This window comes from Gobius niger, assembly GCF_951799975.1.
Source record: "Gobius niger genome assembly, chromosome: 10".
In the NCBI taxonomy this organism is placed as follows: Eukaryota; Metazoa; Chordata; class Actinopteri; order Gobiiformes; family Gobiidae; genus Gobius; species Gobius niger.
In genome coordinates this window covers 11126218-11146352 of record NC_136861.1, presented here as the reverse complement: position 1 = coordinate 11146352, position 20135 = coordinate 11126218, and the positions used below count along the sequence as shown (strand labels likewise).

General features: G+C 41.3%; 1 protein-coding gene across 1 annotated transcript; it reads left to right on the top strand.

Annotated features, from left to right (window-relative positions):
* kmt5c (lysine methyltransferase 5C) lies at positions 1–19454 on the top strand. The gene is made up of 9 exons (XM_079564717.1): positions 1–378; positions 1488–1620; positions 3068–3233; positions 3576–3685; positions 4812–4975; positions 6320–6339; positions 7680–7816; positions 7897–8048; positions 11492–19454. Exons 2-9 carry the CDS (start codon positions 1508–1510, stop codon positions 17611–17613), a joined length of 6984 nt encoding a protein of 2327 aa, XP_079420843.1. The 5' UTR covers positions 1–378; positions 1488–1507; the 3' UTR covers positions 17614–19454.
* Positions 19455–20135: the final 681 nt, after the last annotated feature.

Below are 20135 nucleotides of genomic sequence, written 5' to 3'. Positions count from 1 at the left end.
TGCTCCGGGCTACAGAATTACGATATTGGCGGATGTCGCTTATCAACTTTTGATAGCAGCGAGCCTTGTATGAAGCTAATTAACGCCGCGTTTCGCCTCTAACAGCAATTTTAGAGATAGCCGATCTTTTCTCCTGCAAGGACATACAATTTTCCCCGCGACTCGACTCTCTGCGTTGTTGCAAATCGACAAATTCCTGAGTTGTTGTGCAGGGAGAGCAGACTCCATTTTCCTGACTGCTGCAGCAACACGGCGGGGAGCTAGCTTGTTATGCGGCTAGGCTAACCCGAGTGCAAGCAGAGGAAAACCGCTGCGAGCAAGCGGCTTGCGGGCACTGTTCCTTTGACGATACTTTTGTTGACTGCAAAAGACTCCCAGGTATGTTGGAGGACGGTTATGCATTCGGATTATTTGTCGTATTTGGTCAGTTTTGCAGTAAATGGCGGATGTAGCCACTCAACGTTCGCTAGCCGCAGAATGCTAAAGGGCTAGCTTCGCGCTGGCGTATCCACTCAGCTGATAACCTGCTGCATTTCCCACGGTGTTACTCGCCGAAAACACAGTGTCCACCTTGAGTATAGTTTGGGATTTGACGCACATCATTCGGGAATCGGCGGGGAAGCTGTTGAAATGTGTGTGTTTTAGTTTTACAAAGGCTGTAGCGATCATCAAATTGTAATGTTAACGATGCGGTGTTTACAGAGCGCTGCAGTCAGTGATGGAGGGAGGCAGACTGGATGTAGCTAGCCATGGCCGAAATACTGACGTCCATCGTGATAGGTTTAAGCCTGATTTTGTTCCGATTTTGTCTTGTTATAGACTTGTGCTACACCCTTTGTAATAGTGGTGTAGATATAACCCGATTTCCACCCTGCCTGGTCGAAAGATGTAGTTTTAGTTAAACCCTGTATTTGCTTCTGATTTGTAAGTTTTTTGGGGGGCTTGTTCAGTCTTTCATTCAGTCCTGCTTAATTAGACCCATTTTAGCCATGGTTGACCGAGTTCAGACCATTTTTAGTTCTGGTTTAATCTTATGTTTACCTCATAACCTGTGACTGTGACCAGGGAGTGACAATAACTTTATTACTCACTGCTCACTTGTGACTGTGGCTTTTTTTTTTTTTTTTTTTTTTTTTTTAAACCGATGTTATTGTCCACTCAATGTAGCCTAATTTTATAAAGTTGAGACGTTTTCTTTCTTTTCTTTGTCTGTATTATTAGCATAGAATAGCCACTTGTTTTGATTAGTTTATCTGATACTTGCAACACTTCGAACAGGTTTCCCATGTTTGTTTTACTTATTGTTTTCAAACTCGGGTCTAGATCATATTGTATTCATCTGGCCAACATGGCTGGTGAGAGTTGAGTTACAAAATAGAAGTCTACTGGGGCTTGCTGTTGTTGGCTAGTGTTGATGTCAATCCCCGTCGGTGATTCTTCTAATGCACTGCTGGTGTTTTGACCCGGCCTCTCTCCTGTGTTTGCAGCATGCTGATGGTGGGAGGCGATGGACGGCTGCACTAGAATGAGTGTGAAGGAGCTGTGTGATACGGATGACCTGGCCACCAGCCTGGTGTTGGACCCACTCCTGGGGTTCAGCACCCATAAGATGAATATCAGGTAAGGCTTAGGGCAGCGTGTGCCAGCTTAGCTTGTTCTGGTGATACTCTTGAGTTCTGTGCAATGGTATACTTCATTTATTTTAATTGTATACTGCCTTATTTTTGCCATAGTATTGTATTAAAGCAGTGTTTTTCTTAACCTCTTACCCGCTCCTTAACCAAGCACATTTTTTCCAGTTTGGCTTTACCCAAATCTAAAAGAAATAAAAGAAAAATGTCTAAATATGGACAAAAATGAGACGAGATGTAAGCAAATAAGTGGCAAAAATGTGATGAAAAAGTGACAAAAAAAAATTGGCAAAAATGGGACCTAAAAATAAAAAAAGAGACAACACGGTAACAACACGGCAACAATGTCAGTTTTGTAGGTCTTAGCTTTCAAATGAGGCGTTACACTGCTCAAAGTGTAAAGTAAAGCTGAACTGAAGGAAATGCACTCGGTTAAAATAAGAAACTGTTGTGGCCCCCCAGAGTCTCACAGCGGCCTGCAGTCTTAATGTGACTAATATGACAATCAATACATTTTGTTTCTTTACCTCTTACCTCCCGCCTTTAACTGAGCACATTTTGTCCAGTTCGGCTTTACCCAAATCTAAAAGCTTCTCGACTAGAGTTTACAACCTATTGGCCTTGCATTTTTGTCACTTTTGAGGCATTTTGGTCATGTTTTCATCTCTTTTTTTTGTTGTTGTCTTGTTTTCTTTCTTTTTTTTTTTGTCGCTTTCTTATTATGTTACTGTTGCTTTTTCTGGCACATTTTAGTTGCTTTTTTTGTCACTCTTTTGTGGCCCTTTATTTCCTTTTTTGTCACTTTTAATCATGTTTTTGTGGCTCTTTTGTGCCCCTTTATTTCCTTTTTTGTCACTTTTAATCATGTTTTTGTGGCTCTTTTGTTGTTGTTTTTTGTTTTCTTTTCATCCTCATTTGAACTGAACTGAAAACAATATACTCGGTTCAGGCGGGAGTTAAGAGGTTAAATAATCATTAACATATAAAACTTTACCGTACTGACCAATAAACAACCATTAAAAAGTGAAAAATAATACAGTAAGTGTCGTTCTTTATTTTTAAAGACTGTAAAAACATTAGGAGATTAACACACACCCTTAGTCTGGGAAACGCTGTTGTTACACCCAGTTTAGTAATGATTTAGTCAAGTTACAGATCTTTTTCAGCCCTTTTTAGAAATACTTTGTTCTAGGCTGACTGTTTGAGGACCACCGGATAAGAGGTTAGGTGTTGGGCCCATTCACCCCCAGGCTGCAGGCAGAGGACATGCCCCCCTGCAGTGCTGTGGGGGCAGGTTTTTAATCAGTCCATTCAAATTGAGCTCCAAGGACTAATTGGATTATTAATGAGCTCTGTATTTCTTAAGTAGCCCCCGTGACAGCTCTCGGCAGCATCTTCTTTCCCTACTTGATCCAACTCTATGTCGTCTGTTGCAGCCCCCCTCCTGAGGTGCGGCGATGGGGCAACCTGAAGGAGACGCTGCTGCGGTTCCAGAGGACGCAGGACTTCGATGCGACGTACGAGGCTCTGACTGAGGGAGAACTGGCCGGAAACTATTTCCGCGCCCTGGGGGCTCACCGACTGGAGCTGCTCCGGCAACACGTGGGTCACACTCAGTAAACTGCTCTTGACTTTGACACAGGCCTGACTTCCAGATATTTTGAGCACTATAATAGTAAGGCGTGTTTTACATGTTTGACAAACTGCGGCAATAATGTAATGTAAATGTCTGTGTATAGAAGGTTAGTTTGTTCTCATATTTAATTTTAGACACGCTACAATAATTCAAAGCTATTCAGTGTTGAACAAGGGTTGTATTTTGTTTTAATCTTACCTATATTCGAGACATCATGTTTTTCCTCGCCCTTGTTTGGACGTGTGGCTAATAGTTTTCAGTTACTCGTTGAGCTCTGTTCTCACCCCATGTTTGTGTCTACTGTGCAGGTGTACCGTTACCTGAGCGCCTTCCTGTTGGACAGCGGAGTGAAGCTGGACTCATGTGACCGTTACTCCTCAGAGACCAATGGAGCAAAGATCACCGCCACTCGACACTGGTACTCACCCCCTTGTCCTTTACTGTCAGTCTGGTGTCGATTTAGGGCTATTCTGTGTCACTGACGCTCGGGTTAGGGCTGTGAAATTAAGCAAACATGTTTTGCAATTAATATTATTCCTCCAAATTCTGGAATTCTGGGATTGAGGATGAAAAGGTTTATTTAGACTAACTTTGAAATTCGTTATGTTGGCATTTGCAAATTTGTAGTGGTTTTATTTATTTTTATTGTCTATGTCTGTCTATTCCTATTTTGTGAAACCTTTCACTGACAAAGCAACAAAACCTATTCTGATTCTCGCACGTGGCAGGAAATGTAATTGTATTATTTTTTTTATGTTTTGCACTTTTGTTTCCCAAAATACATAGAGGATATTTTAGATTGTTTCATTGAAAGCACGATCAACAAACAATAGAGTAGTTACGATTTCATGGGCCTGATTGTAACTATTACTAATTGTGATGCTAACGATATTTTCTCACAGCAAATTGTTCTGTAGAAGTGAAATAATGGCAGTCATAGCAAGCGCAAGCTAGCATTAGCATGATGCTAACATATAGCATCATGTTTGCATTTTCCGTTTTTTTATGTATTTATGGGCAGTTGAATCACTTTGCTCCTCTCCATGTCTTTGTATTTTTTTTTAGTAGAAAACTATAATCATAACAAAAAGCGTTTGTTGAAATAGTTTTTGAATAATTAGAGAAAGTTTAGATTTTCTCAAAATTGTTTTCAAAAATGACCATATATGGCCGATTCCAGAGACGCCGTCTGTATCTCTCAGAGAACCTACAGAATTAAGACGTAATAAACATATTTCCTAAATTATATAACTCTGTAGTTTGGACTAAGTTACTCTTTCTACCTTTTTTGGTGACGGTTCATTGTGTTTACTGTTAAAACTTGTCATTTAGAACAATGACGGCCTGGCCTTGCGTTTATAACTTCTCTGATCTAAAAGCACTAAATCAGTGACTCAGTTTTCAAAAACATTTCTTAAGTGTTCAAATCATAGACCACGATTTCAGCGCTCTGTTTGAATAACCTAAAGAGGGTGATTTTGACCTCTTGTATGTGATGTCTGGGCCTGTGGACTTGCTGTAGTCACACGTGTTCTGTTCTGCAGGTTTGTCGGGGAGCGTGTGGAGGTGCTGCTGGGCTGCATCGCCGAGCTCAGTCCGTCCGACAGCGCGGTGCTTCGGGCTGGAGTCAACGACTTCAGCGTGATGTACTCCACGCGGAAACGCTGCGCTCAGCTGTGGCTCGGCCCCGCCGCCTTCATCAACCACGGTCAGCTCAGCAATCGGACATGTTTGAGAACTATGTTCTGCTCTTTACACGACATCATCATGACGTTTTTATTACATCCGTCTAAAAACATTAAGGCCAGTTGAAGCTAGAAGGAATTAGGAATTTTGTAGAACGAAACTAAAACTTAATTTAAAAGTTTTTTTCAATGACACTGCACATTTTTTTTACATCCACACATTTAACCCATGTTTTTGGTTCGTTACATCACATATTTATTAGTCTCTTGTTCCTTTCAGCATGTTGTATTTTCCTTTTCTTCCTACTAGTTTGTGAGGATATTTCGTTCTAGTCAGAAATAACACACGTCACTAAAACTACAATTGAATTCATGGAGGTTGAAACATTTTTCAGTATCTTGGAAACATTTGAAACTGAGCATTTGCAGTAGTGTCAGCAGTACTGTATCACTGCTTATCTTTGCACCTGTCTGAGTTTTACCCTCAAGGACACCCAGCTGGAACCATATATTGAGGCGAGACACGGCAGGTGAAAGTATTGATGCTTCACACAGTGAAGAGCGATCTAGTTTCCTCCCATAACATCGTCATTTTCATGTCAGAGTGTAAAAATAACAAAACTTACCCCGTACGATGCTTTTTTTTTTTTTTTTTTTTTGTCTGCGTATGAGGCGGAGATAACCCGGAAGTAGCAGCTCCATCGCTTCGCAAAACCGTCTTTCCCATGAGAATTCATTCACAAATATTGACAGATTTTACATCCACGTGTCCTGAAGGCCGTGATGACGCTATAATCTAAATGTGTTGTTTTTCCTTCTGCGAGACGTCTGGTACGAATGAGCTTATTCAAAAACTAAACAAGATCCGAAATCTCTGAAAATATCTGTTACTAATACTAATACTTTCGCTGAAAGTATAGGCAATTTGGCTGTTGCCTTTTGCAATAAATTTTTTTCTCTCCTATTTAAATCAGTAATGTTCAGCAAAAGTTTCAAATTGAAATCTCAATACATATTTTTTTAATTATCCGTAAACGAACTACAAGCTTCCGTATGTCGAATAGCGCGTCATCATCTTGCCGTCCCTCCTCTGAATGTGACTGGTCCCCAAATCCATGTGAAGATTTGGGCCATGGTCCCTAGGCTGCTGTGCAGTTCGAAATGATTGGAGCGCACACAGTGGCACGGGGATTCCCAGTCTAATTCACCTGCAGTGTCTCGCCTTAAATGCCATCCTCAGTTTGCAAATCTGTCTCATTGGGATTAACTCCTGTTTCTGTGTGTTTTGAAATATCATGATCAGGTGATTAACTGCTGACACTAACTTGACTTTGTGTTTCTCCTGTTGCTGATCGTCTGGTCTGAAGACTGCAAGCCAAACTGCAAGGTAATTCACTTTAACTAATCCGGGTTCCCGTGGGGCAGTCAAAAGAATTAAGTCAATGAATAAATTGTGCTTAAATTAAGGCGTTAAATGCTTGATGATTTAGTATGAAAAGGTTTGACTGATATTTGTATTTTGTTGAACCTCTTAACCCCCGCCCTCACCAAGTGCATCTGTCTGATCTTCGTATCAGCTTTACCTAAATCAAAAAGGTTACAGCCTATAGGCCAGTGTAACGCCTCATTTGAAAGCTAAGACCTACAAAACTAATTTTAATGGAGGTTTTGGGTAAAGCCAAACTGGAGAAAATGTGCTCGGTTCATGTGGCTAAAAGGTTAATAATTACATTTTTGAAGGAGGTTTCATGATTATTACTGGTGAAAAAATAATGTTTACAATCTTGTTATGAAATGTCCAGTCCAACCACACGTGGCCGGTGGTTACCAGTTAATTAATAATAATCCCTGGTGTGTGCTATTATGGAAAAACATCTAATTGCGATTTTTCTGACAAAAATAACTGTAATAATAAATAATAAATCCAATAGAAAGTCTATGGGGAATTTACCTTTTTCCCCATGTTGTATGTATATTCAAGTTTTGATGCTGTTGGTCATCAAAATTTAAAAGGAAGAAAAAAACATTGAAGCACAAGTTGAATTTTTTTGTTTTAATGGGGAAAATTTTAGAAAAAAGTGCAAAAATTGGGAAATACAAGTGGAAAAATATGGGGGGAAATTGGGGGAAATTTTGAGAATTAAAAATAAAATATAAATAAAATCAGTTAAAAATAAATACAAATAAATACAAATATATATAAATTTAAAAAAAAAGATTGTAGTTAAAGGAAGTTTCTTGGTTGTTTCACCTCAAACAAATGCAAAAGAAATTACACGGAAAGAAAAGGAATAAATCGACATTATTAATCTGTGCTTTATTATTTGTCGTCTAGAATCATAAACAGATGTAAAAAATGTATTGTTCAGGTATCAGTATCGAAAACCAAGTATCGTTAAAGTACCGGTATCGAAAAAATTTAACAGTACCCAGCCCTATTAATATTTAAATTATTGCAGCTGTTGGTTGAATATCGGCTTTGTTGATTGCGACAGTTCCCTATGTTTTTACATTTAACCCTGAGTAAATGTGCAGAGCCGGTACTGTTATAACTATAAAGTGTAAAAGTGTAGAATATTAGAGAGAATATTAGACGCATTATTAGCAGATTTCCAATGCACTCATAAACATCAGCCGCACCATCTGCTCCTCTGCACCTGTCCCCGGGGCCTCACCTTGTCTTTGTCTTTTCGCCGTGTCTCCCCATGTCTTTCGCAACACGCCCAGTTCGTCCCCAGTGAGAAGAACGTGGCGTGCGTCGAGGTGGTCCGTCCAATCGCGCCCGGAGAAGAGATCACCTGCTACTACGGGGCCAGCTTCTTCGGCGAGGGCAATGAGATGTGCGAGTGCTGCACCTGCGAGAAGTCAGTAGAAGTTTTCAAGACGTTGTTTTGTTGTGCTCCCTCGTTGAATTTGTCGCGCTAAAATCGACTTGTTTTTTCAGGAACGGGGAGGGGCATTTCAAGCAGAAGGGGAAGCTGCCCGAGTCGGAGGAGACAAAGGATTCACAGAAATATCGACTGAGAGAGCGATACCTTCACAAACACCGGGAAAAAGGACATTTGAACCGACCGCTCACACCGGGAGCACACACAGGTAACCGCAACAGTAAACAAAATCATTTTCCCTTTAAAAATGCCCACAATTAGCTCTCAGAAAATGCCTTTATTAATTTTGAGAATGGAGTGAATCAGTAGTCATATTAGATTACATAGACAACAGCACAAATAGATTTTTTTAACCTATGTAATCAATTTAAGTGAATGACGTGATATTCCGTGCTGCAGGTTCAGGAGCGTTAACCTCTTAACCCCCACCTGAACCGAGCACATTTGGCTTTACCCAAATCTAAAAGCTTAAAAAAAAGCATGAAGAAAACGCAGTAAAAAAGCGCCAGAGAAGCAACAAAAATGCGACAAAACGCAACAAAAAAGTGGCAGAGATGTGGTGGAAAAACAACAAAAATGCAACAAAAAAGGTACAAAGATATGGTGAAAACGCAACAAAGAAAGCAATGAAAAAGTGACAAAAAAGCTACCAAAAGTAGCAAAAACATGGTAAAAGTGCACCAAAAACAGGCCGGAGAAGCAACAGAAATGCAACAAAACACAACAAAAAAGGTACAATAAGTAAGTAAGTACGATTTATTTGTATAGCACCTTTCACGGACAAAAAGCCACAAAGTGCTTCACACAGTTTAAAAAACATAAAAAAGTACACAGTATAAAAGGCCAAGACGACACCAAAAATCATAGCAGCCCAAAATGTAGCCAATAAAAAGCCTGAACAAATAAAAAAAAATAAAAAAAAGCAATGTAAAAAAAAAAAGACCTACAAACGTACCATCACTTTTGTAGGTCTTAGCTTTCAAATGAGGCGTTACACTGTTGCTCTCCAGTTGAGAAGGAAAAGAAAATGCACTCGGTTCAGGTGGAGGTTTAGAGGTTAACATTTGAGAGAGAGAAAAGCATTTATGACAAATAGTGCTGAATTGATGCAGTCCTTTTGAATTGGCAACCACATAAATTATGTCAAAATCAAGGCCTTAAATGTCATTAAAAAGCATACATTTGGATTAAAACTGGCATTAAATTAAAATTCCTTGGAAAATTATGACTTGTCTCAACAATTTCTACATGGTAAGAAAATGATGGTCTATTTGATGAAAGGTTTTCAAATCTTGAGATAAATGTGCCGAGTATTTCAGCTGCATTTGTGGCATTAAAGGACAACATTTGTGGTTTAAAATGGCATTTGAGAGCATTATATTTCACTTTCTTCTGCTTGTATAAACCCTGACAAGAATTAGTTTGATAGTGATTAATCTGCAGTCATAGCTCAACAAACCCAGCTGAACAAAGTGTAGAAATTAGTATATAAAGACAAAACAATGAATGATGATTAGCAATATACAAGGCATGGCTTTATAAAGTGCCAAAAATCCCCAGTAAATGCACATATTGTATCGTTTTGCTGTGTCTGGAGCTTGTTAATATAAGGCATTGAAGGACAACATTGAAGTCTGAACAGAAGCCACATTTGTTTTGCCGCACATCTGTTCTCTACATATTTGCTGATGTGTTCAGCTTCAATACCCTCCGCTGTTTCTGAAATGACACACTGTGGCTTGTCTCACGTATTCATCTTTTATTGTGAAGGGCAATCGTATAAAAATAGATGTACAGTATATTAATGGCACTGGACGCGTCACAAATCATGATGTCGGTTCTGTTTATGCCACGGGAAAATTGATCGGGTGATTTTTAACCCGCTTCGTTTGTCTCTGTCACTGTCTGTCGTGTCGTTTCAGCTTAGATTTATCGCACTTTCCTTCTCACTCAATTTGGGCGCCCGTTTTTTCCCAATTAACAAAATGCAACTTGACAAATGGGCCGCCCTGTGCTGAGATTAGGCTGTTAATTTGTTTCCACACTCACACTGTGTTAAAAACGAGGCTTTTTCACTTAAGTGGTCTGATTGCAAAGCACACAGTTAAATACAGCCTGTTCTTGATGTTTAAAACCCCGAAATTAACATGTATTTGAATAAATTGAAACCTTTGGTTATTTGATCTCAGGAGAGGGGTAAGATTAGGAAATAAATGAATAAAAATGCCCTATTATTTTTGTTGCAGATGTGTAATTACCCGACCAAGTTAAAATGTAGACTGAATTAGAATAGTCCTGTCTCCTTAACAACCATGAAGAGTTTTTACAGCAGCTTTTAGTTGATGTTTTAACTATCTTTAAATGAGTATCTTGTGCAGGGCAACACATGAAAGTGTTTATATTTGGTACATATTCCTTTTTTGAAGTCGAACTGTAAAAATCACATGGTACATCTGGACGCTTATACTTAAGAAAACATTTTGAAATCAGTTCAGCCTCAAAGCCAACACCAGGGGGCGCCAGAGCTTATGACTTCAGCTGAAAAGCTGCCTCTACAAAATATCAGATTTTTTTTTTTTCCCCTCCCACTGTTCATTGGGTTCATTTAGACATTGCACTGAGATTTTTACTTTCAATTTGATGTAATAGTAGCACACAGACCAAGTCGGCATGCTTGTTTTTATTTATATATTTTGGAAACCCCAATTCCCCACTGAGATTCTTCCTTGCCCCCAGAAAGCAACCTGCTGTAATATTCATATATTCAGTGAATGTATTCAGTATAAATATACAGGTGCTCGACATATAATAGGAATATCGTGGAAAAATTCATTTACTTCTGTAATTCAACTTAAAATGTGAAACTAATATATGATATAGACTCATTTCGTGCAAAGAGATTTTTGATTTGAGGTTTTTACAAGCTTAGCCATAATAAGCAATATTATAACAAAGAAAGGCTATACATATCTCACTTTGCATGTAATGAGTCTATCGTCTATCATTTATTAGTTCCACAGTTTAAGTTGTAAAACAGAAGTAAATGCACTTTTTCATGATATCCTAATTTAATGACAAGCACAAGTATTGATTGCTGGTATATTTAACAGTGAAAAATATTTAGTGAGTGATATATCGTCTACAAGATAATGTCGAAATTGCCGTTGTGGAAGATTTAAAATATCAATTATATCTCCAAAGAAACCAACAAAACAGTTGGCAAAAATCTGCTGCTACAAATAGAAATAAAATATACTTGATGTGTAGTCTCTCAAAAAAGGTTATTAGGTGTTTGTTTTCTGCACTTTTGTAGTTTGTCCAAGCCAAATATCTTTTTGAGCGACGAAGCTATACCTAAATGTAGTTATTTTCTTGCACATTTTCGCCTATTTTTGATGGTTTGCAAAATATCCCTTCATCATCGTTCTTGAAAGTCCCCCAAAATATTGAGACATTCATTTTTGTCAATCTCGCCCACCTGAAGGTTATCATCGGTCATCCATGACAATAACCATCTTTTAGATCAATTTAGTATTTAACTTTCAAATCTTAGCTTGGTTTATAACAAAGCATTGACTAAGACCGACAAATTATCTTCTGTGCATTTTTACATCTGAACTAACTCTTCTTTTTTTTGTAAATGATTTACAGCCATCCCCTCAAGAAACTCCTTCACGCAGCAGATGAGGAGAAATGCCCTGAAAAACCGGCAACTGGCAAACAGGTGGAGACGTCAGACTCACCGCCGATCACCAAAACGACTTTTGAAACCATCTGGGCTCAAGCGCTTCAGGACACTTCCGCTCTTGTCCCAAGTCACGCTGCGAGAGGTGCAGGTCCGGGTCCGACGGCACTCGGTAGATTTCCTTTTGAGCTGCAAGGACCCTAAAAGCAAGGAGCGGGCTTTGCTTTTGCAGCTGGAGGAAATTAAACCTAGAGAGCAGAGACTTAGCAGTTCTTCTGAGGTAAACGCGCAGCAGCCGCTCGCTCTGAAACCCGCCGTCGCTCAGAAGAAAAGTGGGCAGCCATGTCAAAACGCCGGCATTAAGAAGAAGTGTATAAAAGCGGCAGACAGGCGGGCAATTCATTTGAGGGCCTCTTCAAGGACGAAGAGCGACGAGAGCAAACCCATTACAAATAACGGCGCGGCAAATAAAAAGTCTACAGAGCAGGAAAACAACACCTGCAGTGCAATCAAACAGGAGCAGACCATGAAGCAATCAGTGCAAGAAGGCAGAAAAGTGAGCAGCGTGGAAGAGACCATCGCAAAAGCTGCGACGCAAAATCAGGAAAGAACTATCAAAGCGCCGGTTGTGCTCCCTCCAACCACGGTGAACCCTGCGAAAGAAGACAGGAAGGGTGCGAAAAAGGCCAGGGACAATCCGCAGCATTCGTTCAAGCAATATCTTACTGTAACCCTCACAAGGGTGACCATACCGCAAGCAGAAGTCCACGGAAATGAGGCAAGGATTCAGGTCTGCCGGCGAACCAAGGGCCCGAAAAGTGTGCAACTGCAAAAGGCACAGAAAAGAGAGTTGGAACGCGCACAAAAGCAACTACAGGCCAGTGCAGAGAAAGCAGAGGGCAGCACAGGCGTCAAGGAAATGCTTTTCAAGGCCGGTGAGAAGGTTAGTGTGAAAGATGCAGATAATAATAGCGCTGCTTTGACTTCCAAGGAAAACACCAAAAGTGTGCAGAAGCCAAAGCCAGAAAAGCGGACACTGAGGCAAAAGCAGGCGGTTGCCGGTGTAGAGTCGGCCGAGCGGAGCACAGGTGTGAAAGAAATGCTTTTTAAGGCGGGCGAGAAGGTCAGCGTGAAAGATACAAATGAGGATGTTGCTGGTTTAACTTCCAAGGAAAGCGCAAAAAGTGTGCAGAAACAAAAGGCACAGAAAAGAGATGTGAAAAATGTACAAAAGCAGCCAGATTCTAAAGTCGAGACAGCAGAGGAGAGCCCTGGCTTGACGCCTTTAAAGGCTGGTGATAAAGTCGGTGTGCAAGGTACGAATAATGATAATGCTGATTTAGCTTCCAGGGAGAGCGTGAAACGTGTGCAAAAGCCAAGGGCACAGGCAAAAGATTTGAAAAATTCACAAAAGCAGCTTGAGTCCAATGTAAAGACAGCCGAGGGAAGCGCCGGGAAGGAGGCTATTGGTGAAGCTGATAAAATTAGTGTGCAAGAACCGAAAGGTGACAATGTTGGTTTGGCTTCTAGAGAAAGCGTTAAAAGGGGACAAAAGCTGAGGCCACTAAAGCAAGACGTCAAAAGTTCACAAAAACAACTCGAGTCCAATGTAAAGACAGCAGAGGGGAGCGTTGGGGTTAAAGAGATGCTTTTTAAGGCTGGCGAAAAGGTCAGCGTTCAGGAGTCCAAAAGCACTGATGATAATGCTGATTTGATTTCCAGGGAGAGCGAGAAAAGTGTGCAAAAGCCAGCAAAGAGGACATTGAGGCAAAAGCAGGTAGGTGCCAGCGTAGAGACCGCTGACTCAGCCGTAGCGCTAAAGGCAGTTACTTCTAAGGCTGGCGAGAAGGACGGTGTGCAGAAATCGAATGACAATATTGATGATTCAAATTGCAGGGAGGCGGCGAAAAGTGTGTTGGTGCGAAAGCCTGAGAAAAGGGCATTGAGGTGTTCGCAGAAACCGGTAGGTGCCAGTGTTGAGGCAGCAGAGGCGAGCGCAGGCGTCAAGGAAATGCTTCTTAAGGCTGGCGATAAGGTGAGTGTGCAAGATAGAAGTAACAAGGCTGATCATTTGAATTGCAGGGAAAGCGCCGCAAAGGAAAAGTTGATTAAGACACAGGAGAGGGAGGAGACGGCGGCAACAGCAGCAAAGGAAGAGGCAAAGGCGGACAAGCCAAAAGATGAGGTAGAAATCGATGAGGCTAAATTACCACGAGAAGGTGCTCGACCGCAAAAGGCAAAACGCACATGTGGTCGAATTGTCGCTCACAAAGAAGAGCAAGCCACTACGAGCGAACTGGTACAAAACCGTAAGGAAATTGGTGATATTGTGATTAAAAAGTATGCTAAAGTGCTCTTGTCAGACATTTTCAAAAGCGACAAGGCAGTGATCGAAGAAGTTTTGCAAAAAGATGTTTGCCTAGCATCTAGCCTACCAATCACCACAACGCGTGCTACTAATGTACTCTCAAAACCGCAAGGCCTGAAGCGGAGAAAGGTTAGGTCTAGGGCAGCCAGGAGGAGAGCAGAAGCTAATCTAAGAGCTAGAAGACGCAATGGGAAAAATCTTATATCGAATATTAAGACTGAATTGACTGAGGAAAGTATACAGCTAGGCAACGAGGATTCTAATAAGCTACCCGCGAACTGCCTCAACAGCCTACCTCTACGATCGGCCGTTTCCGCAAAGGCCAACGCACACATACAGTCGAACATACCTCTGAAAAAACGCACATTTCATAGCGCCGTGGATGTAGAAGCAGAGCTAGAGACGGGAGCAGTAGAAGTTGCAAAAAGAGCTACTGGTTGTAATGCAGCTGGAGTGAAAGATGGCACCAAATTGGGTTCAAATGAGAAATTAAGAAATAGGGCAAGATTAAGGAAAGATAAGAAGAAATTAGCATATAAGAAAAAGGCGAGATCCAACGCTATAAAGAGAACTCTTAGGCCCAGAACAAGCCAGCAGCCGCCGCAAAGTCCAATAAACGCTTCGAGGGAAAGGAAATGCAAATTAGGAAAAAAGATTTATGTTGTTGATGGAGATGACGATGTTGTAGAGGACACACAAGATGCGAGAAACGATAACGGCAATAGTTTAAGGCGTGTAAAAATGGAGACCGAGTGTGTGCCTGTCAATCAAGGCGAATTCGACGAGGCAAATGCGGGGAATAATTTTAAGATTCGTTTCAAAAGGCGGAGGGGTAAACTCTGGGAGATGGAAAATTCAGGGTTTGAAAATATAGTTTTTAAGAAAGAAAAGCGAGACGAGGCTGCGGATTGCGATCCCTTCAAAGCCATAATGGACTCTGTATCAATTTTGAATATGGAAATGGAAGCGGCACAGGCCCATGTGCAGGCCAGTCTAAAATCGAAGAACAGATTGCATCGGTTGAAAAAAAGAGGTGAGAGACGAGCTGTCAATGTCCCCGCTGATGCAAACGCGGACAGTAAAGACACAGCGGGGGATGATAAGAATGAGCCGCTTGTGGATGGCGACAAGCAATGCACAGAAAAGGCAGAAGTTACAGTGGTAAAGGAACCTAAAATTGAAGATAGGTTCTCCCAGCCTTGTTGCATGTTTGAGAAAAAAGCAGATGTAATCCAAGATGATAATGCGGTACCTGTTCTTAAATTGCGTAGGCGGGCAGAGGACATTTGGGTGATAGACGATGACGAAGAGAAAGATGCAAAATCAGAACCGCAAAATAATATTGAAGCAAAGGCGCCTGCTGTGGTCAAACAGAAAAGAAGTTTGTTGGATAGTCTGAGGAAGGACGACCCCCCGAAGTTGAGCAGCATTTTGAAGACTGAACCAACATCATCCCTGGCTCTGTCACTTTCACCACTCACTCTCTCCTCGCCTCCTCCGAACGAGCATGTTAAAGCTGGGGAAAGGCCAGAGATGAGCAGCGGAGGAAGGAAGCAAAGGCACAAAATGGAGAGGCCTCGCAAGTGTGGGCCCGCGCTCGACCCTCCTCCCACCAGCTCCGCGCCCGACCAGGCAACCAACACTTGCCTGAGTCACACTCTCCAGCAAATCGACAACAGTCTCTCGCGGCTGTCCGAGGGCTTGTGCTCATCACAGACTCTGGAAAAAACGAGCCAGCAGCAACAACAGCAGCAGCAGCATCAGCAGCAGCAGCAGCAGCCGCCACCGCCATGTACAAGCGCCCCAAGCTCTGTCATCCAGCCGCCATCGCAATTCCCTCCCTTCCCAACGGCGGACAACATGCTGACTGGCGAACCCAACTTTACCAACTGCTGCGACGATCTCCTCGATTTTCAATGTCTTAATTTCGAGGGCTACTACCAACCGCAAAATATCCTCCCATCTTCTCCGTCCGACCTATGTTCGTTGGATCCACCTACGGACCCATTTAGCAGCCCGCTTTCCCATAGCCCTACAGAGGCATGGACGACTGAGACGCCATATTTGGGCCCGCCAAGTCCAAGTAACAACTTTGCGAGCGAGGACTTTTTCCCCGGGCTCATACCAACTTCCAAGAGTGAGTCTGTCCCATTGGAGTGTGAAGCGAAGGATAACCCCAAAGACAAGCTTCCGATCAACGCAGGGTTTAATTTCACGGCACCCAGCAGCGCAGATTTGATCCCCAAGGACAGGATTATTACAAAAACTCCCATCGTGCGGTCTCTGGCAAAGGAAGAGCCAAAGTCACAGCCATATTCTGTTGTGAATAAACCACGCTTGCTCCCACCCTCGTCGTCTTCAATTTCGTCACAAAGCCCAGTAAATTTGTCCCAATCGGCTTTGAACCTCAAGCCTACCGCCAGCCAATCCAAACTGCTCACAAGTAGTAGCAGCAGCAGTAGTAGCAGCGGCAGTAGTGGTCTTAAAAATCAAGGAACTTTCCACCGTCCGAGCATTCCCACAAAATCTGCCCAAACCTTTTCGCAAAGTCACATCAATGCAATTAAAGAACAAACTAGCATACCCAAAATACAAAATTCCCCCATTGCCAATAAGCTTCTCTCACCCCAGTTGTTTAATCTGAAAAACAACAACCCCATGGACAATATTTTTAACTTCCACGAAAAGACCTCTTCCGTAATACAAAGGGTGCTTAAGTTTCAAGGGGGCAACCCGACCCAGGACTTGTACAGCAGCGCCCCTATTCCAAAGGAAACCCCATCCTCCAGCTCCAAAGCACTGCATGTGAAATCAAGCGCCACGGAGAGAATCCAGCAACACAAAATTCCTACAAGCAGCCATCACAAAACTAGCTTGGCCCAATCGTATGCCTCATCAAAAGACAGTTCTCACAGCTCTTCCTCTTCGAGCCGGTCGAGTGTGCATTTCCCCAAGCCCAGCACGTCCTTCCCGCTGCCAAAAACGAAAATGTCAATGGAGAAACAGGATAGCTTCGAAGCTAACTTGTACAAGAACTTCTCAGCGCTACCCAGGCCTTTCTTCTTCCCGAGCAAAATGACGGAAAGCTACATGGCGAGCCAGGAAAAGGCAGCAAAGCAGGAAAAGGCAAGTTTGTCGAATATAGATAAACACCAGCTAAGCTTCACCCAGCAAGACCCATTCGATTTTAGCTTCGGGTCAACGCTTTCGCCGATGCCTCCGCACAGCAGCCCGCAGATTATTCAAAGCACTCCCCCGAGCACCTCAGTTCCCACAAGTAAAGCTCAACCCGCTTTGTCTTTCCCATACGGTTACCAAGCATTACCCAACATTTTAAGCTTCACGGGAGACCATTCGCTAACTTTAGGTCTCCGGGATGGACCAGAGGGCTACCCGGGTCTCAGCGGGGCGAACTACACCTACCATTGTCTCATGGAGCCATCCGGGACCCAGGGGAGGCTTGTGCTAGAGCCGTGCGGACCACAGCTCACCAACCCCGCTTCGTTTTCACTGGGCGGGTTCGCGGGACTCAAACCACAGGAGGAGCACTGCAGGAAGGACTTGGAGCAGCAGTGTCAACCCAATGAGCAGCAACAGCACAGCGCCTCGCATTACGGGACAGTCCCAAGTTCGCACTCCATGGGGTCAAACAAGCCTAAGAGAGTTAGGCTCGTAGTTACGGATGGGACAGTGGACCTGGATTTGCAGTATTCTGACTGACTTAAATGAAAAAAAAACGAAATGGTTGGTGACTTTGTAAACATCGTGGTTTTGTTTTGTCGTTTTGATTACTACAGTCCATATTTAAGTCCACAAAATATTGAACTCTAGATTGAATCCGAGTTGCCTCCAGACTATTTTTATTAGATGTGAAGAAGTGTGGCAAGTTCCCCACCCAACACCCGTTTATGCTTTATCGGAAAACGAAAATTTTTAATCTAATATGCTTCCATTTACCCCCCGCAACTTTTCTAATGACTTAAAGGCGTCGTTATCAGTAGGCTTTGCTCTAAATGAAAATGATTGAATCCTCTTGCAAATTTTCTACATGTGTACAAAGTATCCATGTTCCTCACTGCTGTTTTTGAACCGTTTTATAAATACTACATATTTCAACGCAAATAACATGCATTAAAATAGATTGCACATAATATTTGACAAGGGTTGAAATGGCCCCTCATATATTGGACTGTAAAATAGTTGTATTTCAATTACCTTTTGTTTTTCTATACAATGTATGGACGTAGAGACCATTGTTTAGGTTCTATAGGCAGTTTTGTGCCTGTCTTTGATAAATGTTCTTGTGACTTTTCAAGGCAACTATTTATCAGTAAATATCTCCGTTTTGTAAATGATCCTCAGACAAAGGATACACTAGTTTGGAGTGTTTTTAAAGGGACAGTACAGTTTTTATTTAAATGTGTTCGTGCACAATGAGGGGATGGGAGTACAGGTACTTTGTGAATGTTTTACAATACTGAAATCTTGAAAATCGACCACGAAAAGCATACCCTCTCGGAAGATCCAACTTCAATTCTTGCAGATTTGATAAAATATATGAATCATTTTGCTTTATTCATTTAGATATTGGGTGGCAAATATATTTTCCTACTTTATCGGTTGTATTTCGCCCATGTACTGCTAAAGATGAATATACTTTTATGTGCTTTACAAATGCCTGTAATATAAATGCCTTTGAAAATGATTCTTTATACAGATTGAACAATTTAGTCTATTTGGGCAAACCGAGCCACCTAATTTATACTTGAGGTACCATGAAAACTGTACTCTCCCTTCAGTACTCCATATGGTTTTTAGTGAAATGCTACATTTAACTAAAACAATAGTCAATGTTGCATTAAGACAAAGACTGCATGTAAGTTAATGTATAAAGTATATACAAAATTATATATGGTAGGTTAACTCTACGGTTGTTTGAGTGCGGCATTAGCTACAGTAGAATGAGAGGCAGTGCGGTGTGTGTTTTTTCTCCGGCCAGTTGTGCTCATCGCCATGGGACGTTTAAATTATTACACTCAATAGTTGCGTGTTATTTACTTCACATCATGACAATCTCGAACTGAGTGACCCTTGTTTATTTTGTACATTTTATCAAACCGTTTGTGAATATTTTGGACTGAACTTCCGTCACCTACAAAGTTACTGTTTATGTTGGTGTCGTTCAGAGTTACATGGTTTCTATTGTATCTAGAGTTGTATGTCGTCAGTGTTTTTCTTGGAAGAAAAAAACTAAACAAAAAAACGCCTTCCTTCCCACATGAAATCGTACTGTCTGACAAAAAAATGGCTTGTTATTTATTTGAATAATACTGTCATTTTCAAATATGGTGCTTTATTGTAATTTATATTCCACATGATTGTGCATATATGACATCCTTTTTTTTGGTATTATTTAATGGGAAAGAAGCTGAACTGCAGAATGATTGATTATACATACATACATATATTTAAGTTGAATTACTGCTTCCTGTTTTCTGTTCATAAAAGGAAAAGTTGTCATGAATTGGCAGTTGTTGAGAGTCTGATGTAGAAATGTACAGTTGTAGTCTATATCATTAAAGACATTTAACTCTTTGGTAATTTTTTCTCTCTTCGTCTTTAATATATAAGATTCTTTTGTAAATATTTTATAAACGTGTCCCATCTGTTTCCCCAGATGAGGGGAACATGTTGAAATCAGATATTGGTTTCAAGAAAATGGAAATGAAAATAAAGGTACTATAGTACTCCCACAATTTTACATAAATCTTCAGATATGGGGAACGTGTGCTTATGTCCTTAGGTGCAGCTTATAGCAGGGTTTCCACAGGGCATTAAAAGTCATTAAATCGTGACAAAATCAAGGCCTTAAACGTCATTAAAAATCATTAATTTGCTTTAAATATCCATTAACATTTATTGAAGTATTTTTTTTAATGTATAAAAATACCCAAAATGATGGTCTTCAACATAAACTTGCAGTTTTGCCTGAAATTGACAAAAGTTTTGTTTAATACTCTTTCCTCTGTTGGATGAAATGATTGCAAATCTTAAAGGAACAGGCCACAGTTTTTCCATACTGAGATATGTTTTTACCTGAGCTTAGACGAGTTGATGCGTATCTGCCTGGTCTTTGTGCGTGCCCTCAGTCACGTAAAAAGACCAAAGATGTTGTTAGCATTTTGCCTCTCCCAATGTATTCCTGTAGCTCCAAACGGGGGTGTAATTGGAAGCTACCACAC